General features: G+C 28.3%; 3 protein-coding genes across 6 annotated transcripts; 1 reads left to right on the top strand and 2 right to left on the bottom strand.

Annotated features, from left to right (window-relative positions):
• Positions 1-1227: 1227 nt before the first annotated feature.
• LOC145741222 (integrin beta-2-like) lies at positions 1228-8932 on the bottom strand. Of its 2 annotated transcripts, XM_082558771.1 has the most exons (20): positions 8810-8932; positions 8521-8650; positions 7763-7926; positions 7432-7601; positions 7056-7117; positions 6176-6365; positions 5807-5938; positions 5557-5706; positions 5289-5378; positions 4953-5093; positions 4754-4862; positions 4406-4601; positions 4049-4194; positions 3440-3627; positions 2960-3085; positions 2623-2744; positions 2305-2435; positions 2043-2209; positions 1748-1826; positions 1566-1637 (listed from the first exon to the last, which is right to left on the bottom strand). In XM_082558771.1, the coding sequence occupies exons 1-19, from the start codon at positions 8880-8882 to the stop codon at positions 1761-1763; spliced, it is 2553 nt and encodes an 850-aa protein (XP_082414897.1). In that variant the 5' UTR covers positions 8883-8932; the 3' UTR covers positions 1566-1637; positions 1748-1760. The 2 variants fall into 2 exon arrangements, with proteins under 2 accessions (XP_082414896.1, XP_082414897.1); XM_082558770.1 differs by lacking the exon at positions 1748-1826 and having other exon boundaries at positions 1228-1637.
• A 916-nt stretch (positions 8933-9848) lies between these two features.
• LOC145743401 (insulinoma-associated protein 1a-like) lies at positions 9849-11792 on the bottom strand. The gene is made up of 4 exons (XM_082561350.1): positions 11313-11792; positions 11041-11115; positions 10768-10944; positions 9849-10609 (listed from the first exon to the last, which is right to left on the bottom strand). The coding sequence occupies exons 1-4, from the start codon at positions 11428-11430 to the stop codon at positions 9975-9977; spliced, it is 1005 nt and encodes a 334-aa protein (XP_082417476.1). The 5' UTR covers positions 11431-11792; the 3' UTR covers positions 9849-9974.
• Positions 11793-12976: 1184 nt separating this feature from the next.
• On the top strand, positions 12977-21919 carry LOC145742004 (PAX-interacting protein 1-like). 3 transcript variants are annotated; one of them, XM_082559732.1, is made up of 26 exons: positions 12977-13106; positions 13326-13463; positions 13866-13909; positions 14231-14408; positions 14517-14646; positions 14872-14951; positions 15111-15160; positions 15243-15300; positions 15521-15604; positions 15694-15761; positions 15911-16082; positions 16215-16727; positions 16877-17048; positions 17200-17321; positions 17560-17656; positions 17817-18161; positions 18268-18362; positions 18476-18567; positions 18738-18879; positions 19004-19125; positions 19395-19585; positions 19822-20003; positions 20583-20751; positions 20997-21097; positions 21322-21456; positions 21756-21919. In XM_082559732.1, exons 1-26 carry the CDS (start codon positions 13032-13034, stop codon positions 21900-21902), a joined length of 3702 nt encoding a protein of 1233 aa, XP_082415858.1. In that variant the 5' UTR covers positions 12977-13031; the 3' UTR covers positions 21903-21919. The 3 variants fall into 3 exon arrangements, with proteins under 3 accessions (XP_082415858.1, XP_082415859.1, XP_082415857.1); XM_082559733.1 differs by having other exon boundaries at positions 14872-14954; positions 15721-15761; XM_082559731.1 differs by having other exon boundaries at positions 14872-14954.
• The last annotated feature ends 1815 nt before the right edge of the window (positions 21920-23734 follow it).

Raw genomic sequence — 23734 nt, 5'->3', positions numbered from 1 at the left:
ATTTGATTTTACATTTTTTTTGACATAATACATTTTTTTTACATTTTTTTTGACATAATAATTTATATTCTAAGTTTAATTGCTTTATGTCGACTTTTGATTTTTATTAAAACAAAAAATCTAATAATTAAAACAAAATTTTTAAACAATAGTAATCATTATCGGACTAACTACCATCTAGCTGTAGGCAACTTTTTTGTGTCCTTCTTTTAATAATTAACTATTTAAAATAAAAAAGCATTTTAGTTAACACGCATCATAGGCAATCTTACATTATAACAAAACTTAATTAAACAGCAATAACGTTCACTGCTTAATGTAACTCAATTTAAAAGAAAAAATTTGATAAGTTAAAATTTGAAAGCTATTGTATTTTATTTGATTTTTACGTAACTGAGATCCTATTTAAAATTTTTAACGTCACACTATTGGTTATTGAGATTTTCACAGAGTTAGTCATCCCTGTCATCTTTTTATCTTTGTGGCTTTACAAAAGAGTGTGACCCTATATTTAAATATAACTTGAATGATCACGTATAGTTATTATAGTCATCGATTTATTAGTAAAAGAATATTAAACGATGCAAATCTAAATTTTTTGTTTGTTTAAAAGGTTTGTTATCATAACTCTTTTTTTATCAAAATACAGTAGGCCATAACCCGGTATATCAAACCTTTTCAACCACGCATTTCCCGTCTTATTTTAACAGCATGTAATAAACTTCTCCATCTTATGATAACAATTTATTAAATTTCTACTAACAATTGTTACAACAGTCTTTGGAACTTTGAAGTCACTTACTAAAACAAAATCTGCTTTGTAAAATTTTCAAAAACCAAAGATCTAAAAAATATTCGAGTTTAACAAAGTTCGAAGTCAATGACTGACCAACCAGATTTTTCGCACTGTCATTACAACACACTCTTATCCATATACAATGCCTTTTAGAATTGCACGTAATTATTATTAATCACGTGACCTCTTTTCATCTAACTGGCATAAAAAAAAAGTTTTTTATGAAGACGTGGACAATTTATTATTAACAACCTATTGTGTAACTTGGTCAAGGAATCGCCATTTTAACAATTTTTTTCGAAACATCAATCTAAGTCTTACAATATAAACTCAATTTAAATTTTTGCTCAGAAATATTTTACATTATTGTATAGAAATAATTTAAATTCTAACCCAATAAATAAACATAAAACAAGAAATTTTAATAAACCACGCAACAACCTAAAAGCATTTCCATCTTCTTTTTTTTAACTTATATTTGCACAATAATATTACAAAGCACAACTTAAACGAAATACGAGAGACATGATATAGTTATATTAAAAAAAAGAGACAATAAAAACAGTTATTTTTTTTAAAACGTTTAAAAATAAAAACAAAAATAAGTAAATACAACGTAAAAAAAGACAGTTCACAAAAATATATATACAAAAAAAATTATAACTTGAATTTTATTTTTAATTTTATTTTGTTTTAGGGAATATAAATTTAGGTTTTTGAATGAACACAACATTACTATATACGCTGTTATCGTAATAAAAAATTGTACTTATTGTTCATCCCCGCCATAAGACGGGTTTTCAAATCTAGAAGTGGGTTTTTGAAACACTGGGTTGATATCCTAAAGAAAAAAACATTTTGCACTTTGCCTATTTTTTTTGCTTAACATAGTAATTCGCGTAAAAAATAAAATTCCCAGTGTAATCGTATCACGATTTGATTGCTATTTACCTCTTTTAATCAATTAGTTGCCTTGAAAAGTTGGATTTTCAAATCTTGAAAACGGTTTTTCAAAAATGGGATTTTGTCCCTGCGATGCAAAAATTGTAATCAGCTGCCTTATTTAATTTAAGCTGTTTATTATTGCAAATGTTTAAGGTAAAAAATATTTTTTTTAAGTTTAGTGCAAAGAAAACTTTTTTTATTCGGCAAAAGTATAAATTATTAAATTGCTTGTTTTAAGTGACATGCACTAATTAAGTATGTGCTTTAGTAATTTTATAGCGCATATAAATTAAAGTAAAACCTTTGTCCATTTTGATTTTTTCATCTCGTTCTCAAAGCTTAACCACTCCCTCTTATCTCTCATGGTTTGGTATATCTTCCAAGCAATAAGCGCAATCAAGCCGAACAAAACAATACCTGCCACTATAGGTAACACGATAAATAAGGGGTTCGTGCCTTTATCACAATCTGAAAATAGAAATATATAATGTAAGTTTAAACAAGAATTTCATTTTTACACTTGGTTCGAAATTGTGCGATGCCTTTCGTAAATTTATCTTAACCTGTTTCGGGATCAAGTGTTTTAACTAACAGCTGAAAGTTGTTGGTCGTTTTTCTCCATACAACTTGGTACGAAATACTGCAGTCACCCCTTAAACTTTTTGAAGAACAGTCTTCAGGTGGAAATATATCTCTAAACATTTAAAAAATATTAATTCCTTAGACAGTTTGTGGAACGTCTTAAACAATACTTAAGTCTACAATTATTAAAAAATTGTATTATTAAAACTAAAAATTTAGTTGCAAATTATATATATAATTCGTTAATCTTTTTGTATTTTATTCCAGCGAAATGTTTTTGTGTTTAGCAAAGTACTTACGTATCAATATCACTACACACCGAAGGACAGTTGTTTCCACAACTTCCACAGTTGGTAATTGAAACCGTCGTAGCGTAATCGATGCCAACACAATCTTCTTGACATACTTTGTCAAATTGTGTCTAAAAAAGAGAACAAGTCAATACAACCTTAAATCAAATAAAAATTTTGGCTTAAAGAGTGTGTTCAACTGTAATTACAGAACCACATAATTTTTTGTGATTGTTGTACACAAAGGTGCCCTAATTAATTCCCCACTTAGCATCGTAATACTGATTACAAATGTCGTATAAGCATAGGTAAAACTATTTTTTTAGGAGTCGAGTTGTATAACTACCTCACGATTTTGATGAGCTTTGTTGATGCAGAACGCACATTCCTGGTAATTTTGTTCCGTACACCCCACAATAGGGCGACATTTTGGACTAACGCACTCATTACAGTATTTTCCGCTGTAAATTGTCTAAAAGCAATAAAGACTCATAAGTTACAATTTCACCAATTGGCAAAAAAATTGGAACCAAAATAAACGCATTTAATATTTTTTTACTTTTGGGGTATTTCAAATTTGTTTTTATTTTATATCCTGAAGGTATTTTTGAATATGCCTTATTTTTTAATAAATAAAAACTTTTACATATACAGTTTATATCAATTAAAATAATTATAGTTTACTATGTGTAATATATACACGAAATAGTAGGTTTTTATAGGTGTATTCTTTTCTTAGATTATATATAACAAAGGTAATAATGGTAAATATAAGTTAAGGCTAAAGTGTAACCACATCAAAATAAATGCAAGTATAATAATATACCGAGTCGTTGTAACACGCACAGGTGTGACATTCGCAAACCCCTTCTCCACTGCATAGTTGGGTGTCGTTTGGGGCCATGCAAAGATTTTCGTGACAAGTACATGTCCCGTCTTGTTCGTTATTTGTCCACCCATTTCTGCAACGGCATTCTGGCGTCCCACAGTTCACGCAAGTGCCCTGGTCGCTTCCTTAATTAAAAAAAATAAGAAAGATAAAACTTTTTACTTCTATTGTGATTTAATAACAAAGGAAAATCTGTGGCCTAACTTTGTTGGGTAATACATTTAATTGTGGTTAAGACAAAAAGAGAGAAATGTGGTTTAAACAAAAGTACATAAAAATGTTTATATAAAAACAAATAACGATGCAACTGATAAAAGAAGAAACGCTTAACATTTATTAAAGTTTTTTTTTCAACTATCAACATTTTGAACTAAGTTAATGAAAATTGAATAATTAAAGTCACGCCATACAAAGTTAATTATAAATGTGCCCCGCCCTTAATGGTATAAATGTGTATAGTTTTTTCCGTTATTGTAACATTCTGTTGCTTTGTTTCTAAAATTAAATGCGGTCACACCAATCCTTTTTAAAGATGGGAGAACTCACCACCACATAACGCTCCGTTGCCAGCATTTGAACAACCCTTATTACTACATTCGCAATATTCTTTATCGTCTACAGACCCTGAAAGGGCAAAGTTTCCGTATCCTTCATTACATACACAGGACCCACATTCGCACTGGCCTTGTCCCCTTTGAAAAAAAAACATTGATTTGTATTTGATATTGCTAGAAAGTTTTTTTTTTTTTTATTTATATACAAAGGTGTGGTATAACTTACACACTTAGTCACAAATTCTTTTGCTATATTTTTACGTGATAACACTACGCTTGACTAATTATCTTTTAATTTGTCGACATAACTTTAAAAAATCAAAATAAATTAGTGGTTAAATTTAATTACTCGCAAACGTCGACCGATCCTGGCTTTTTACAACTTTCCATGAGCGACACCTCGACTTGATCTCTTTGACACTGACACCGCGCCCCCTCGTGTCCAATATTACAGTCACACACTCCGCATACGAGGGAGCCATTTGTGCTGCAGTTGGCGCTGTTAGGGGTTGGCGTACTGGAGCAATCACATTCGCACAAGAAATCTATGTTTATTGAATAAAACAATTTCTAAAATGTTATTTCACAAAAAAATTATTTCTAAAAGGTAAAAGAAATATGTTTATATTTATAAAATTGTATTTTTGAAACAATAAAAGTCGATAAAATTTAAAAGGTCTGTCAATATATTCTATACCGAAGTAAATGGCGACTTCCTCTCTAAGAGAACTTGAAGTAAATATAAGCGGAACAGTTGGTTTTATTTCCGGGCAGTTGATAGCTGTTGCAGTAAATTCATATACAACCTATTATAATAAATACGATAAAAGGGTAAAGCCATGTATGTAGGCTATAAATGATTCTTGCTACTTGAAATATTGTACTCTGTAGCTTACCTCACTGCCAATACGAATCTGGTCACAGCTTAGACTGTTGGGTATCCAGTCAGGATTGCTCGGGCACAGTACTCGATAAGTTAAATCTATTTCAGTTGGTTTGTTGTCGTCAAGAGACATGTCCAATTTTTCTTTTAGTTGCTAAAAAATGTTTATGTTGTACCATCATGAGCATAACAATTCGTCATAATAGTTTTTTTTAAATTGGTAAAAGTATATAATAACAGGACACTCTAACAAAGAAAGAATCCGTCAAGTTAATACAGACTAACCAAAAAAAGTTCAGGTTTATTATATAAGGTACTATTAAGGGGCTAACCAATTGACATTGCTTACGTTGTAGGCTGTTGAAATAATCTCAATAATATTACTTGAGTCAGCCTCCAATTCATCAACAAATGAGTTTGGAATTAAATCTTTAAGTCCCTAAAAAAATATATTTATTATGTTTTAAGAAAGCCTATTTTTTTAAAAGCATGAATTTTATTTTAATCTTGGAATTGTTCTTTGATATAAAATATAAGTAAAAAGTTTGATAAATTTAAAGGTTAAAAAATACCTTCACAAAAAAAAAAAAATCACAAAACACAGCTGGTATTCATACCTCGTAAAGACCGCGTACTTCTTTTGTAACTGCAAAAATTGGCTGGATTTTGTTGTCTTTAAACGCAGCCCTTAGCTGGCCTATAGATGGGTAATCTTGTTCTTGGCTCTTGTCATAAACAATTGCATCCGGAAGATAAGGATTAGCACCCTTACAAAATATTTTTTGAGTTTTGTGTATTGATAGGTGAATGTAAAACATATTAAAATGAAAAACAAATTTGCTTTCAAAATAGTTTTGTATTTATTACCCTTCGCAAATGACATTTCATGTCGTTGGCTTCTAAAATTGCTGCTAGTTTTCCATCGAGAGCCATGTGGAACGAGGCATCAGTTGTAAAGACAATCAGATGTGTAGAATCCTCTCTCCAACCAATTTGATCCTAAATAAAAATAATATTATCCATTGAACTTGTTAAAGTAGCTTATTTTTAACTATAACAGCATTGGATTTGCACTAGACATAGCACCCACACATCGTAAGTAAATCCTCAAGCAAGGCACCGGTTTTAAAAATTAAAACTGGAATCTAATTAAGGTAGGGTCTAATTAAGCCGATTAAAATTCGTTATCTCGAAGGCCGTTTATGTAATCAGTAAATATGGTAAGGAAAAACTTACACCACACACAGCTATTTGCATTAGAGCGTCAAATCCGCCCTCCGGTGAATCAATGTTTCCAGAAATACTAGTGTTTTGTACACTACTTCGAAAGTTGTCCAAGTTGCTGGAGATAGACTGTTGATGTTTGAATCCAAAAGGCGGAGCGCATTCCGGGTTCTTTTGATTTTTAGCGCATGGATTTTCAAGCCTATTAGAATGTATTATGAAATTAGTATACACTACATGTTAACTTGTTAACAGTAGTTTGTAGCCTGCCTTTAGTATTATTACAAATGAACATAGAGATGCCTGCTTAAAGGGATTTTGTTATAGTTTTTTGTCTGACGTAAATTGCTCGATACGTAATCATTGATTGTTTAAGTTCTTAGCTAACAACATTTGTATGTGTTTTTATTTTTGACTGAGTACTATAGTAGTTACAGTGTATATATATGTTAAAAAATATTGTGACCTGTAAATTTTATTCTATTTAAATATAGTTTATTTATAAGGTATTTATATTGATATTAACTGATTAGTAACTGCACTTCTTATATCTGAAATACTTAAACTTGGACATATTCAATCAACTTTCTTAACGTCTGTGCTATTGTGGGATAGTTGGTAAATGGTAAGCCTTGTTGTTTTGTTGATATTTCTAAAAGTGTATATTATATGCAATGTTTGAATTTCGTTAATTTAAAAAAAACGCCTAAATTACGATTTTAACAAGAATTGGTGTGCTTAAAATACCCTCTGACGTAAAAAATATACATGTAAAAAGCCAACAATACATGTAAAAGAAGTATGCTGCTCTTGCCAGTTGTTGTTAAGAAGCTGCTTACCGTTGCTTTTTTATTAATATCCTCTAAGATTGTTTCAATATAGTAATACTTACTGTTCAGGCACTGTACTTGCAAATGGCATCATAACTTTATCGACAAATGTTCCAAATCCCATCTAAACATGAAAAAAATGTCACCAATTAATGCGTTGTTATGCAACGTTTATAATCAAATGATATATAAATGCATTTCCTTTTCAGTGGATTAGGTCTATGCTATATTGCGTAACATTAAAAAAATGTTATTTACAGTGATTAGCTTTGTTTTAATTTCGGTTTTGTTTACTGTTAATTAATCAAAAGCTTTATCATAAAGGAAACAGCAAAACGCGTTTATACAATAACCTATTGCTGTTATTATAGATCAATATTTTTGTTTAGCTTTATTGCAACCCTAATAAAGTAGGTTTAGTAGTTACAATCTGATAACCTGAATATTTTGTGTCACGTTGTTTTTGATGTCGTCCGCAAGCCGTTGTCCCAAATTTTTAAGTGTTTCCAAATCGTCGACCATGGAATGCGAAAGGTCCATAACGTAATACAAATCTACTGGGTAGTCGGTTACTTTACGGAAAGTCACATTGAACTTGACACTGTCACCTATCGAAAACATTAATAATTCTTTTTAAAATCAGTTTGTATCAGGCCAAAAAGTACCAATCCACTTAGCTAAAAATTTTACTGCAGCTTTAAACGAATATAGTTAAATAGGTAATTTTTTTCTTTTTAAGTTTAATACCCATTGTCTGATTTAAAATTACCTTTTCGTAGTTTAATGGTTAAGTTTTGAGGTTGCAGTTGTACAACATTATTTTCAACGTAGTCAGTTCCCGCTATGGACAACTCCATATTGCTGTTTAACACCGTCACACTACGTGGAAATTGAATAAGAGCGGCTGGGCATTCTCCTAATTGCAAGAGTTTTCTAAACATAAAGTATTTTAGTAGTACTACAAATTATTTAAAGAATCTGTTTTGTTGGCTTAATCGAGAAACATAAGAATGTCACATTGTCACATTTTAAAACGGAGTTGTTTAATCGTACTTTTATGTCATTACGAAAATAGAAGCGGTTGTCATTTTAAGTAGATTGATATTTTATTGTAATTACTTTGTTTCACACTCCCTTTAAACGTTTTTACTTCCTTATATATTCCTAATTTATGTTTATAGATTTTGACGTAATTTTGTGATATGGCTATTGTGACGTCATTATTGAATAGCAGTGTGTGTCACATATTATGGAAATTGTTTTTTTTTATATGATAAAGTAAAGTGAATTGTGTTTGCAGTTTCTGTTTTTTGTCAATTGTTCTTTTGTTTTATATATGGCAATTCGTAATTTTAAATTGCATACAGCTTACCCTGCAAAAACTAAATTAAAAAAACTTATGAGTATGACCGTGTTATAGGTATTCATTAATCTTTAATTTTTAACATGTTGGTGCCAATACCCTTTTTTATATATTTAGGTAAAAATATGTAATACCAACATAGCTAATTAAAAGTTTGTATTTACCCTATTCTTCTACAACGTCTAATTTGAGATCCACTTTGAGCCACTGCACACCATGCACATTGTGGATGAGCTCTTATACACTGATCACATGTCCCAATACTTGAGTCTTCACATATTCTTGTTATTTCAGCTGTAAAGTGTTTATTTTAGAATATATCTATTAGCAATTGAAGTTGTAGACTGATTTTAATTAAAATATTATGGTGTAAGTTAACGAATACGTACTTCTACATTAGGTTGTAAAACAACTAATTTTATTTTTAACTATATTTAAAACCATGAATCTTACCATCTGTTTGGTCCTGACAATAAGTGAAGGTCAGACACAACGCTACACAGACTAGCCCAAGTAATTTTAGCATTTTTCATAAATTAAAACAATTTTTATATTCAGTAGTTGTTAAACTATCCTAAATGTAAAAACTGGTTAGTGTTGATACTTATTCTTAGTTTTAGAATACCATATGTTTTAAGTTACATATTTTTCTCAACGTTTGTTTATCCTGTCTATAGGGAATAAAACTTAAACAAAAGGAGTTATAAACAAGTTAGTTGTAGCTCATTTTAACACGTGCTATTTGTAATACCTAGTTAACTGGTTTCAGACATAAACAAAATTGCATAAAAATTTATTAACAATGCCTCTGATAAGGTAAGCTATGTCTTAAAATTGCTGCTAGTCATAGATGGACTGTCTCGTTATAGTTTACTCATCCTTCCTTTCCATTTAAGGCAAGTTATATCACCAGCTTTATATTCACAGCATAGGTTTTGCTTGTATGTGTATGACCGTGTGTGCTGTATGAATAGCATTACGAGAGAGCATATCACATACGTCATTTCCGGTGTTCGTTTCCTTGCCATCACGTCACATTTTCATTACTTTTTCTATAAAACGTATAACATGCATCTATTGGAATTTTTTTGCCTGCTTTAACAATGTACGTCACTTATAAAGACATGTCTCAAAATAGTTAATTTAATAATATGATTTATTGCCTGTAGACTAATTTATGTTTGCATTTAAAATTTATAATTATTTGTTATTTTATGTTGCATAGTTAAAAAATTAAAATAATATATATTACATTTATAATTTTTTTTATTTTTATTTTAAACTGTCAAATAACTTGTCATCGCTTTACATTTCTTAATTAAAATTACGTTACATAAATTGTGAATCATAATATCATTATTAGTTCAAAAGTTTACAATACAATGATTTATTGTTGCCAATACATATTCGAATAATTAAATTGCTTTAAGTTTAAAGTTTGTTTTTCTATGTTAGCTTTAAACAATTTTTAATGCATTAAATTGACGCCATGTCTAACAATCAAATACATTTTTTACAGTTTATTTAAAATATATAAAACGCTAACACTAAAAAGCATAAAGCAATTACATGTAATAGCAACAAAAATCATGTAAAAAAAGTAAAACCGAAAGAATTTTTAGTTATATTGAAGAAACGGTTTAGGATAAATAACGTTCGGTGAAAAGTACTTAAGAGAAGGATATGCACTGTGCCTCCATTCAATGTATTGGTTGACATATTGATTGAATAATAAATGTGCCATATAATCAGGAACAGTATCTTTACCTAACTTGTATGGAAAATCAGTAGCTTTGTTATATATGTTTGTAATAGGAATTTGGTAAGTAGTTACTCGGGCTATTTTATTATGATCATAATTAGAGGTGCGACTAAAGTCCATAGGTTTGCAATCTTTGATACCTAAGTTGGTATCGGGATATTCAGCTAGCTTGCTTTCGTATGTTTTGTTTGAACAAATTTTATTATTACGTAAGGTGGGCCTAGAAAATTCAGATTTTTTGTCGGAGTATTTTTTTACAGCGTTTGAACTTTTTAATGTTGTTTTTTGGTTGACATTTTTATGTTTAATTAGTTCATGTTTTTTACGGTTTAAATCACGCCTAAATAAACGACCGCATACACTACACTTATAAATTGATTCAGTGTTAACATTTTTTAAATTTTTATCCGGACCTGTTAATATAGAGCCAATGGTTTTTTTCTGACTAGATGAGTTAGTTTTGTCTGAGCTTTGCTCCTTGACTTTATGGCCTTAAAATAAAAAACGCTTTGTTATTCAAATCAAATAACTAATTTAATAGCAAAATATACTTTTACATTATATTCGTATTACTTTTAACCTTTTTTGGTAAATTTAAAAATTTCAACCATTTTTGTTGAATTTTAGGAATTAATCTCAAAACACTGACCTTTTGGCTTATGCCATCTTTTATGCGAAGCAAGGTTGGCCGGACAGCTGAACGATTTGTTGCACACAGTACATTCATATTTAAGGTTAACAATACGATTGCATTTATGTTCAGCCAACGACATGGCATTGGTATAATGTTTATTACATAAACAACATACAAATTCACCAACCGACGCTATAAAAAAACAGCTTTATATATTAAAACTATATGTAACTATATCTCTAAATTGTAAATTTTCTGGAGTAGTCAATACAACAAATTTAAGCATACCTGTTTCATAATTAGGGACATCGTTATGTTTTTGCGTCGGGCTTAATTTGTTTGATACGGGCAAAATCTTTATCCCTGTAACAATAAAAAACATAAGATTTTATTAGCATTAAGTTACAAAACAATCCAGTTTTTACAATGGGATGCAATATATCAAAATAATTTTAAAAAATAAACCGTAATTTACGTTGTGCAACATTTAACCAAACTGTTCGCAATTTATTATAAAAAGATTTAAGGTAAAAATAAAAAAATTTTAACCAACCAAATACCTAAAACTGGAGAGGTGTCGTCTTCACTACTTTTCTGTCTTCGTAAGGAACGGTACTTTTTTGTAGTTTTACCAGCCAACTTATCTGCTTTGCCGTGGGGTTCAGAATAGTACGACATCAGGTATTCTGTAGTAGTGAATGTAAATTCAGAATAGAACTTATGATTCTTTTTGTATTGCTTTCTTCTTGTGATTTAAAGATATATCTAACGACTTTGAAGACTTATCTTAAATGCTCGTTTCATGTGACTTTGGGTTAATAACATGAATTGCTTTTTCTTATTTCATCTTGAACTGCTTTTATAGTAAGCGTAGAAAAAAGAGGTTTCTGATTAAATTGAATTCTGCGTCTGATACGGTCATAAAGTCAATTATCGTCCCTGTCATTTTGAAAATTAAAATATTATTTACCGCACCGAACACAAAAAGCAATATACATTCATCAATACATAATTTATTAATTTGTTATTAGGCAAATGTTAATTAACTAAAATAGCCTTAACAACTCAAAATTAATCAAAAGCTACATTTTACAAAGCTAATTATTGATGCTATTACATACGCTGTTTAATTATCAAATAAGCTTTATTTAAAACACAATTTCTTGGGCTTAAAGCCGAAAACAAGAAGGGATTTCAAGAAAATTTTGCTCTTATCAGTAGATAGTGTTGATTTGAAACAACATAGCATCAGCGTAACGCCTTAGCGTAGGCTTTAATTGACATCTGACGCCTATTCTGTCGCTAGCCATCTGTTCTTCGCAGTGATTTTTAAATCGCGAGTATTCGCAAATAAATCAAGAAAGCTCTGTCAGGCGCCACCTTGTCGCAAACTATTTTTTTGAGTTTATTATTTTGTGTTTTATGTTTTTTTAACCATGATTGGGCGTTTTTAAGATTTAAACCAAATGGAACTGTTCCAATTTAAAATATATCCCATTTTTATTTTGTGTTCATTGTTTTTACTGTTAAATTGAGTTTATATAATAACTAATAATAGATATAACAATTTTTTTATTTTAAAACTTCTTAATTTAAATAACTAAGGTAAAAAACTTTGTGTTTGGTCTGTTAAATGGCTAACTAGTTAGCCAAGTAGGCTTACATTCCCTACTGCCCCATAAATAACCTTCTGTACGGTAAATGTACATTTGTCTTTTCTCGAGCTAAAAAAATATCTAAGTCAAAATTTGTAATTTAATTTCCGCGCCGTATAATTATAAGATGCGTTTAGCAAACAGAATTAGTTTTAATGTTCAATGATCTGTGATGAGCATATGGACCAAACAAAATATTGATAGTGACTTGTTTATCAAGTACTATATGATAGTGACTTGTTTATCAAGTATTATTGCTTACTGTATTTTTGAGAACAAAAAATAAACAAATCTGAGGGTAAAACACTTGACGTGGTTGTTTTGGAGATATTATTATCCACGTTGTGTAATTAACAGACAATATCGACTAAACTGAAAATTTCTTTTCCAATTTATCTGAATTTGTCCTAAATAATAAAAAATTTAATTGTAAATCTAAATTTTATTTTTTATCAAACTAACTATTAAATGCAAACCCATAAAAATAAAAATGTAATCTTTACAAAATGGTGGACATATTTTTATTTTAATTTTCGCGCGAATATAATAATTCACGCGTGATTGATTTTCGACAAGAAAACCAAAATATTTTAGGATCAAAGAAAAAACAAAAAATATTACAAGATGGAAGAGGAAAAAACTATGGATAAAATATTTAAGGATATTCGTTACTATGCCGTTGGAAACATTACTGAAACGGTATATTTTTCGTTAATTTATTCGTTTTATTAAAAAAAATTGTTAGATTAGTTTTATATATCTGACTGTCTGATATATATAAATTATGGATTTTTGTATTTTTAATGGCATGTCACTACAGGACTAACATAATTGTCTGACGTCATATCAAAATGTTGCAATTGGCGTAAACTAAATAAATGTATATACACAAACAATAAAGTTTTTTTTTATACTAAGATAAAAGAAAAGTTGCTGGCTGGCAAAGCTAAACCGGAATCTTATTTATCAGCACTAGCCACTCATGCGATTGTTTTTAATTCAAATCATTATGAAGCGGAATCAGCTCGCGAAGTTTGGCAACTGCCTACTATCTCGGTAATCATTTTTAAAAAGTTTTACATTTGTGATAAATATTTAAATTGATAATAAACTTAAATTACATTACTAACTGGCAAAAACCTTGATTGGTTGTAACATGTATTTTATGGAATTAATTTCTTTAATAATTAATGCCAATTTAACAATCATGATTGAACATAAAATTCTTTTAACTTAACCTTTTTATACCATTTTTAATTAAATCTTTCAAAATAAATAGCAAAACAAACAAGTCCTAGAGTCATTATGCATTTTATGTTATTTGGTGTATATACATTGGTTTTATCAACTTTGCAAAGCTATTATATTATATATATACATTTAAGCATCCTAGTCTAACAACAAGTTTTAGTAAAAAATACCTAGATATTTATTTGAAATATTTGTTTCAATTTTTAGCCAAATTGGGTGGAATGGAGTCACAAGTGCAAAATATGTTTGCCGTATCCTTTTCTAAAATAATATTTTATCAATTTTGTTTATAGATTTATGATATATATATTATAAGTGTAGTGAATTATTAAAAAAGTAAATTTGTTCTGTGGCATATTTACATTACTTTACCACTAAAGTGTAGTTATTTTACCTTAGCCTTCTATGCTTTAAAAAACTTTATGATAATACATGTTAAAACCTAATGTTAGATACCAACAGTATGACATGTACAACTTTAATCTGCTGTACAATGTTTTATCCCTTTTATATAAAATAATTTTAACTTTAAAAAATTTTATTCTTTAACTTTGAAATTTAAATGCTAACAGTGTTGAAGGTTTTTCAGCTTTAACAACTCAGCTATTATCAAACATTGTTGTTTGCTTCACACAAATCTCTAAACAAGACAAACAAGTGTTGTGGGCTTTGGTGAACTTTTATGGTGGAAAGTGCCAGTCAAAACTTAACAAATATGTCACACACTTAGTTACACTAGAGGATAAAGGAGTGAGTTATATCTACAGATAGCTATTCTCATAACTAAGTTTTTTTCTAAGAGATACTTTTATTTCTACCTATGATAAACATTAAAACTAATATTTTTTTATTTTTTAGACAAAGTTTAATGAAGCAATAAAGCACAGTGAAGTTAAAATAGTTGCTCCAGATTGGATATTGGACAGCGTAAAACTAAAAAAATTACAAGACCCTGTCAAATATCATCCTAACTTAAATGTTAAAAAAGGTCTGGTAATTATTTTATAAAAAAAATTATGAACTTATGTTTATTTCATTTTGGTTTTATTCCGTATTTAGCAGAAAAATTATATAAATTTTATTGTTAAATATCTATAGTGTATTATAGCCTATCATCAATCGAAATATTTTATAGGAAGAAAACAAGTTTATTTTACCCTTTTTTGTGGGCCTGTAGAATTTCTGAAGTAACAAGATTATGTTTTTATTATAGAAATTAGTGAAGATGAAAAGATCAAATTGGCAGAAAATGAGATTCAAAACAATATATCTGTAACTTTGGAGACTTCCCAAGTAGTAATATAATTTCAATTTATGTCATTTGTTATAATTTCGATATTTTTAAAAATGTTTTTAAGCATTAAAATTTGTTTGTCTACCATTAAATCTTGTTTAGCAACTTTTTTTTTAAAAGCATTATTAAATTAAAAAATTTAATATTTTTATTTTTAGAATTTGCCCCTTACTTTACCCGCATCTCAAACTCAATCAACCACAACATTGTAAATTTATTTATAAAATTAAACAATTAGTTAAAAATTAAATTTACCTTATGGTATTGAAGTTAATTTTTTCCTTTTTTAGGGTTAAAAGTGATGTTATCACAACAAACATACCAGTCCAACCAGCGGCTAATTTAATGGTAATTATAATTATTTTTAGTATTTTAATATATAGAAGTAACAGTTTTTTGAAATTTAAGATGTATTGTTTGTTTATTTAATTTTCGATAGTTTTTACCATTTAAAATTTTACCAAATGGTTTATTTAAATTTTTTTGACTAACTTTCTAAAAATTTTTTGAAGTCTATTTGAATTTTTTAATTGTTTTTATTTTTTTTTTTTTATTAATAATAAAAAAGGACACCCCACAAACTCAAACTAATATAAATCTAACTGCTAATGGACAAACTGCATTTAACAACCAAATACAACAACAAGCACAAGTAAATATTGGATTTATTTAATATAGAAAAGTAAAATACTTAAGTTGTTTCATTCTTTTTTATTGCTATTTATTTTTTTTAATTTTTAGACTTCAAAATACTCTTTGCCAATGCAGGTTTCTTATTCTATGGAACAACAACAATTACAAACGACTAGGTATTTTACCAACACTAACTTCACTAAAACATCCTATTTATTTAGTGTTTACCTTATTTACAAATATAATAGTTTTAGTGTTTGTTTTTTAATTAATTTTTATATGAGTTATTGTTTTTGAATTTTTTTCGAAACCTTTTGTTTCTCAGATTTTCATTGGCCAACCAGCCGCTACGTCAACCAATGACATCAACCACACATATGATGTCACCAGGCAACCAACAATTTGCGATGATGTCATCAGGTCACCAACAAATGATGATGATGTCACCACCTCCACGAGCAACTTCTGCAAGTCCAAGGAGAAATAGTGGAAGTCAGGTTTGAAAATTTTTCATTTACTTAACTATTTATTATATATATAAGTTTTTGATAGATTTTTTGTAGTTTTGTAAGAAATAAACAAGATGTGTTTAAGAATATATTTCTGTTATTGTAATGTAATATTTGTAGACTCCTGGAAAGAAGAGGAAAAACAGTCAATCAAACCGTACACCTCAAGTTAGCCATACTTACCCCCCTAATCATCCAGCCATGTTTCAACAACAAATGATGTTAAGACAAAGATTACCCATTGATTCATCCCAACCCCGTATGCAACTTAACCCTGATAGTAAAACTGGTCCCAGGACCCCAGGTAGGTTTCCAAAACCGGCTGAAAACTTCCAGCAACAAATAATGGGGCAACATATGGGTGGTGGGATGATACAAACTTCACCCAGGGGTCCACAACCAGTGGGTATGGATCAGAAATGGCAAAAAGCACCTGGGTTTGAAAATCAACCCATGTTCCACCCCCAACAAGCAAACATGGGGCAAGGTCACATGATAAGACAGCCAGGAATGGGGCAGGTTCGTGGTCACCCACCTTTTAACCCCCATATGATGTTGAATCGGTTTCCAATGCAGATAAATCAACCGCAAATGACCCAGCCTCGTGGAAATTCACCCCAACAACAACAACAGGTTTAACTTGAAAATTTTTTTATTTTTTGAGGTAGAAAATGATTTTGATAAAAAAAAATGAATTCAATTATTAATACTTTTTGTGTTAAGTAATTTAAAATCCAACTGAAACACAAAATCTTTGAAAATTGATAAAAAATTTTAAATAGATTATGATGACACAAAAAGGTCGTTTCCCGACCTCAACATCCCTTGCAGCAGCAGGTATGGAGGGGATTTCCCCTGTTGCGTTACAGCAAGGATTAATAAAGGCTGCGCAGATGCAAGCTGATCAACCTGCTCTAATTCACCCAAGTCTACAAGGAACTTTGTTTCCGAAAGGTTTAAACTTTTTATTTTTAAAAGCATAAAATTTTTTTAGTTATTTTTGATAAATGTATTTATTCACACTAATTTGCTGTAAAGTTTAATATTTCGATTTTTTTTTTTTCTATTAAAAAAAATTTTTTTTTTTACTTAAACATTTTATTAGTTCCACTCTCTGCGCAAGGAGGTGGCGGAAATCCTCAAAAGAAGAGAACCAAATCGAGGAAGAAAAATGAAAATCTTGATGAAGATCAAAAACCCAAAGGAAAACCAAGAGCTAAAAACAAAGTAAATTTAAAATAGGAAAAAACATTACAACTATTTTTACAACACAATTTTTTTTGAATTTTGAATCACACTACTGCATATTAACAAATTTTCATATTTATTTTAATGCATTTTCCGGTGATATAGTAAATCTTTTTAATATAATAATTTGTTTTAGCTTAAATTTTTTTTAAATCTGAACTACTAAATTGGTGATATTGTTTGCTAATTTAATTTTCTAAATATTTTTATGTTTTAGAAACCACAGGATCAGTTGGTCACCCCAATTCCAAACCAAATGCTACAAGCACAAATTAATCATGCTAATATGGCTCAAGGTCAATTTCAAATTCAAGGTAGTAGGTTTTTTTTTTAATTTAAATTTGTGTATTTTAATATTATTTTAAAGTAAAACTACTTTTCCATAACATATTTAAATACACTACCAATTTTATATTAATAAGCTAGTAAAATAAATATAAAATAGTCTACGAAAAAAAATGTTTTATTTTTTAGGTGGAATGATAATTGGAGGGCAAATGCCAAATGATCAACTTCAACAACAACAACAAATTATGCTGCAAAATATGATGCCTAACACACCGATGGCCATGATGGCACAAGCCCAACAACAACAACAACCACAACAACAGTCGAAGATAGTTTCTAATTTTCAACCCAGCATATCGGAATACATACAACAACCACCTACAACTGTTGCTAGTAATGATCTGATAAAAAAGACTTCAGATGAAAGCAAACAAGAGTCTCCTGGTCGTATAAATCGATCGTGTGATCCTCTTTATTTAAGTTTTCCTACAACCAATGAGCAATATTTTGGTCGCAACCCATCTGAGAAAGGTATTTGAAAAAATAAAAAAATATTAATTTTATGAAAATAAAAAACTGTTTTTTTTTTTTAAATTAAATACCAGCACTCACACAATTAAATAAAATTTTTGTTTAGTTTCTACTGATTTATTTTTATTGGGTTGTGTGTTTTGTATATTTCAATATGACGAGGTATTACAAGATATATCGGTGATGGATTTATGGAAAAAGGTACATTAGATAAATTAAATTACTTAAGATTTTTAAATTACAACTTTTTAAATTACAAAAGATTTTTAAATTACAACGTTTTTTACTAAATGTTTGTAAATTTATTATTTTAGATGATTCAAAAGTTTGGAGGGGTGGTTGAAAATACATGCACTAGTTTATGCACTCACGTTATTTGTATATCTCGCAATACTCCACTAGTAAAGTAAGTTTACTCTTTTTTGCTTTTATATTCTTTTTTATTCCTAATATGTTATCTACTAATGTGAATCATGGAAGTTTTGCAAAAACAAATAAAATTTTTAATAAACTTTTTAAATAAAATAATAATTTTAATGTAAAATTAATAAATATAAACTATTTTTTAACAATTAGACAAGCTATAGTAAACAGAAAAAGGTGTGTGACTGTGTATTGGTTGAATGATGTCCTCCAACTTAGAAAGCTAAGACCACCATGGCTAGCAATTCATTTACCAACTTGGTTTTCACATTTAAACAAGCCATTAAAAAATCAAGTAAAAAAAATTACATTAAAAAAAAAATTGTCATTAGTTTGTGTTGCTGTAGTTATCATGTAAAATAAACATATTCATGTAAAGATAAAAAAAAGCTTTTAATTAATAATTTTTTTTTGTTTAGGTTTTTAGTTACACAGGATTTCATCACAAGGAACGTGAAAGAGTTAAAATGATGGCGTTTATGTGTGGGGCCAAAATTACTTCATTTTTTGGCAGAAACAATGATGCTTTACTTTTTAAAGAGTAAGTGTAAAAAATTAATCAAACCTAACAACAGTTTATTTTTTTAAAGTCGAAATATAATAAAGCTTAGTGTGCCCTATATATAAAACTATATATTCTTGGTGTGCGGGTAAATTATTGCAAGCATTTATTAGATGAAAGTTGCAATCAGAGTACAACAAATAAAATATCTACCACAGAGCAGGTTTTTGACTAGTAACTTAAACTAAAGGACAAAAACTAATATGTTAGCTTGTTTAAATAATTACATTTTTTAATATTATCTTTAGCGTGTCCAGCACTAAATATATGAAAGCACAAGAATGGGTTATACCTTGTGTTACAATCAACTGGTTGCGTGACATCATGCAAAGTGATTCTAATAATTTGCCAGAAGTGACCTCTGAAAAATACAAAAATCTTGGAACTAATTTAATGGATGGATTTTTGTTGGATATTCAGAAGTCCAAAGATGTTTTAGGTATGTTATGTTTAAACAAAAGCTTTAAAATTTCAAGTTAAAACTTATTTTGCTTTGTTAGCTTTTAGCACATTTCAAGTTGCTGTTTATTGTCAAAAAAGTCTGAAAACATGTTTTAAAATATTGAAGAAAAGTTTTAATAAACCCTTTAACATTTTTGGCATTGATATTATGTAATAAAAAATTATTATGCGCTAAAAATATTATTTAGTAAACGTTTTAATTAATACTTTTAGAGCCATGGAAAATTCCAATAACAGTGACTGCAGAAAGTCTTTTAAAATCCAAGATAAAAAGAAAATATGAGGATAATGCTCTACACTCAACAACCTCAAGTGCGAAAAGACCAAAATATCAACCTTCTCCTAGAATTTGTTTTACTGGATTACATCCTGCTGCAGTATTGGGCTTAACAAAGGTGGTTAAAGATTTTAAGTTTTATAAAATATTTGCCTGTTTATTGCATATGCATGCTGTTGTATTTCAAACATTTTCTTTTGTAATTTGTTTTAAATGTTTTTGTAATTTAATTCGAGCGTATTTAGTTATGTAGGGTGTCATTGTTTATTGGTAAAGTTTTAGGGTCATTTGTAAGAAATATATTATTTCCATCATGTATAATAAATTCGTTCTTTTTTAAATTGTAGGGTAGATTTTAAAATGTAAATACTTTTTATTTAAAAATGTGATTAATAAGTTAAATTTAAATTTTATGCTTGTTATGGAAAAAAAGATTTATGACCTTTGTTTGACATAGGCTTTAAATTTTTTTTTTTAGAAAGTTTATTGTATAGTGTTTGTTAATACTGTTCAAGTTGTTACATTAAAAATACTAATAAAGTGCAGGCACTGTGTTGTAATTTTAGTAATATACAACTTGCAATCAATATGTCTTTAATAATTAACCCATAATAGGCAGTTTTTGTTATTTGTAAGGCATGTTAAGTTGGACCAACTATTAAGCTACAATGTTTATTGAATTTGTTATATTTTTTAGAAAGTGGCATCTCTTAACAGTCAAGTCGAAGAAACTTTAACGTTGTGTACCCACTTGGTAGCTCAGAAAGTTTCGCGAACAATCAAGTTTCTTTCTTGTATTTCATCTTGTTCTCACGTGGTTACTCCTGATTGGATTGATGAAAGTGAAAGAAACAAAACTTGGCTAGGTAAGAAAGAAGTTTTTATTTTTTTATTTGTGTTGACAATCTTTTTTATTCATTGCTTAAAACTAATTATTTTAAAGACTGCTTTCAAATTTTAAAAAGAATTTAAAATAGATATCTTTGAATATTGTTTATCACATATACAGTTAATAAATTATACATACATACATATAACCTATAAGTTGATTACGATACATTTTTTATTGTTGATTTTTTCAAAAATTTAATTTAATTAATTTGGATTTAAGATGAAAGTAGGTTTTTATTGTTGGACAAAGAAGCAGAAGAAAAATTCGACTTTTCTTTAAAGGAAAGTGTTAAGCGCGCAAGAAAGAAACAACTATTCAAGGTGTGTTATTCTGTTTAATATTTATTTGCCTAACATAAAAAATATTACTTTTATAAAATAATAGATGTAAGATGTGGGTAAAACTGTGTATTTAATTCCAAAACAAACCTTTTTTTAATTTAGCTCGCAAGTTTATTTGTTGCAACTTTGATTAAAAAAATTTGGTTTCAGACAATTTTTATTTTTCAAACATGTTGTTTTGGTAGTAAGTCTTTTTTCTCTAGGATTGCTTGTTTGCGATAACACCCAGTGTTGTACCAGATCGTGGAACCTTAAAACAAATATTAGAATGTGCTGGAGGTCGATTACTCAGCAAAATTCCAGCTGTTCAAGTTTTGAAACACATCGAAACAAGAAATGTAAGTCTCTATTATTTTGTAATAATTTAAAAAAAATAACTATAAAAATCTAATGGAGAATTTATATAAAAACTGTATATTTTGAAGGATAAAAATATTTAAAGTTGGTAGGCCTATCCTACTAGATTTTAAGACATGTGCTATCAATGTGAACATTTAATAAATTGTTATAGGTACATTTTAATATGTGTATGATAAAATACATTTGCTTAACATAACATGGAATTAAATAGTATATGTTTAAAAATATGGTTAGAAATAAACTTTTTGGAAACACTTTTATTTTAATTTTTATTTAGGAAAATCGAATTCTTATTATATCCTGCCCCGAAGATGATACCATTTACAATTCCTATAAAAAGGAAGGACTCTCTGTTCATAATTCCGAAATTATTCTTACTGGGGTTTTAAAACAACAAATTAACACTGAAATTTATCGGTTGTAGTGCAATTTTATTTTCAAATTATTGTCCATTTCAAAATTCTTGTTTTTTTTTTGTTTGTTAATTATCTAGATAAATTAAATTGTTATGTATGTTGAAAATATTGTTGTTGCTAGATCAAAATAAATATGATAAATGTTAACAAAACTATGTGTTGTACGAATATAAGGGGTATTTTAAATATATTTTAATAACAAGAAAATAATTTGCATATATAGGTACCCAATTACGTAACATATATATATCTGTAACGATTTGTTTGTTGTCTTTTTATAATAAGCCGTATTTATAGTTTAATATTGCGGCAGAGTCACGTAATTGTTAACAAACTTGCATCATGAATACTATAATATATTTTAACACATTGAAACCAACAAGTCACGTGATAAAGATAAGGTGTTAACACGTGACTTAAAGTGTAAATAGATGGTCTAAGGTGTAAACACGTGACCTAAGGTGTAAACACGTGACTTAAGGTGTAAACAGGTGATCTAAGGTGTTAACACGTGACCTAAGGTGTAAGCACGTGACTAAAAGTAGATAACAACTTTTAAAATAAACGAATGGCGGATTTGTTACATTACAATGAAACTAAATTTTATGTTATTGTTTAACTAATAAGGTTTTATCTTAATTAGGGAAGTTTTTAACCTAATGAGATTTACATACAAACTAACTCAATTTTTTTAAGTAAATTAATTTTAACGATTACTCATTTTTTACTGGACACAGAAGTTCTTATATTTTCATCGGTATTTTATTTATTTTTGGCAACTATTATGCTCCCACACAAAACAAAGATTTTTTAAACATTAAAATTAAATGTTTGATATGGTGCGTCTTGGTCTAACTAACATTCAAGATAAAACATTTATTCAAAATATCTAGTAGAACAAAAGTTAGAGATGTACTATATATCGCGTATCGCGTCTTGGATGTTAGTTAGACCAAATATTAAACATTAAATTTTAAGGTTTAAAAAATTAAGAAATTTTATTAAATTTTTCATAACTTTCCTAGTTATTAATATATTTTAATAATATTTAAAAGATAAAAAACTTTTTAAACTTCTGCGGTTCTGTAATGACAATTAAAATTTGATTTTAAAATTTTAATTTTTTTTGCGATTTTTTGGCCGATATTTCGGGTTCTCAATATAAGGTCAATAGAGTCATAATACGCGATATATAGTACATCTAACTTTTGTTCTACTGGATATTTTGAATAAATGTTTTATCTTGAATGTTAGTTAGACCAAGGCGCACGATATCAAACATTTAATATTAAGTTTTAAAAAATTAAGAAATATTAATAAATTTGTCATAACTTTCCTAGATATTGATATTTTTCAATAATTTTTTTAAAAATACCTTAAATAAACTACAGCGGTTTTATAAGTACTCTTAAAATTTGATTCAAAATTTTCAATTTTTGCGATTTTTGTCTGATATTTTTGGGTGTCAATATAAGGTTATAATATGCAATATACATTTCAACACTTACTTTTGTTCTACTGGATATTTTGATCAAATGTTTTGTCTTGGATGTTAGTTAGACCAAGACGCACCATATTAAACATTAAATTTTAAGTTTTAAAAAATTGAGAAATTTTAATAAATTTTTTATAACTTTGCTAGATTTTAATATATTTTAATCATTTTTTAAAAAATTAAAAAAAAAATTATTAAAAGATAAAAAAACTATTAAAAAATATTAATATTTAATAAAGTTATGACATATTTACTGAATTATTGAAAAATTTCCAAATCAAAATATAGCGTTTTATTTAATTTGCATTAACCTAATTAACACACTGGATAAAGAAATTTGCGAAA

The sequence above is a fragment of the Corella eumyota genome, chromosome 2 (genome assembly GCF_963082875.1).
Source record: "Corella eumyota chromosome 2, kaCorEumy4.1, whole genome shotgun sequence".
Lineage (NCBI taxonomy): Eukaryota > Metazoa > Chordata > Ascidiacea > Phlebobranchia > Corellidae > Corella > Corella eumyota.
This window is presented reverse-complemented; position numbering and strand designations above follow the sequence as displayed.

Excerpts from the sequence above, each read along its gene's own strand:
- LOC145741222 (XM_082558770.1), bottom strand. The coding sequence starts at position 8,882 with ATGCTAAAATTACTTGGGCTAGTCTGTGTAGCGTTGTGTCTGACCTTC. Across the intron at positions 5,707-5,806 it reads TGAAATGTCATTTGCGAAGG|GGTGCTAATCCTTATCTTCC; the intron begins GTAATAAATACA and ends ATATTTTGTAAG. Across the intron at positions 4,602-4,753 it reads GGAAGTCGCCATTTACTTCG|ATTTCTTGTGCGAATGTGAT; the intron begins GTATAGAATATA and ends CAATAAACATAG.
- LOC145743401 (XM_082561350.1), bottom strand. The coding sequence starts at position 11,430 with ATGTCGTACTATTCTGAACCCCACGGCAAAGCAGATAAGTTGGCTGGT. Across the intron at positions 11,116-11,312 it reads CGACACCTCTCCAGTTTTAG|GGATAAAGATTTTGCCCGTA; the intron begins GTATTTGGTTGG and ends TTATTGTTACAG. Across the intron at positions 10,610-10,767 it reads AAGATGGCATAAGCCAAAAG|GCCATAAAGTCAAGGAGCAA; the intron begins GTCAGTGTTTTG and ends TTTTATTTTAAG.
- LOC145742004 (XM_082559731.1), top strand. The coding sequence starts at position 13,032 with ATGGAAGAGGAAAAAACTATGGATAAAATATTTAAGGATATTCGTTAC. Across the intron at positions 14,409-14,516 it reads TTACACTAGAGGATAAAGGA|ACAAAGTTTAATGAAGCAAT; the intron begins GTGAGTTATATC and ends TTTATTTTTTAG. Across the intron at positions 16,728-16,876 it reads CACCCCAACAACAACAACAG|ATTATGATGACACAAAAAGG; the intron begins GTTTAACTTGAA and ends AATTTTAAATAG.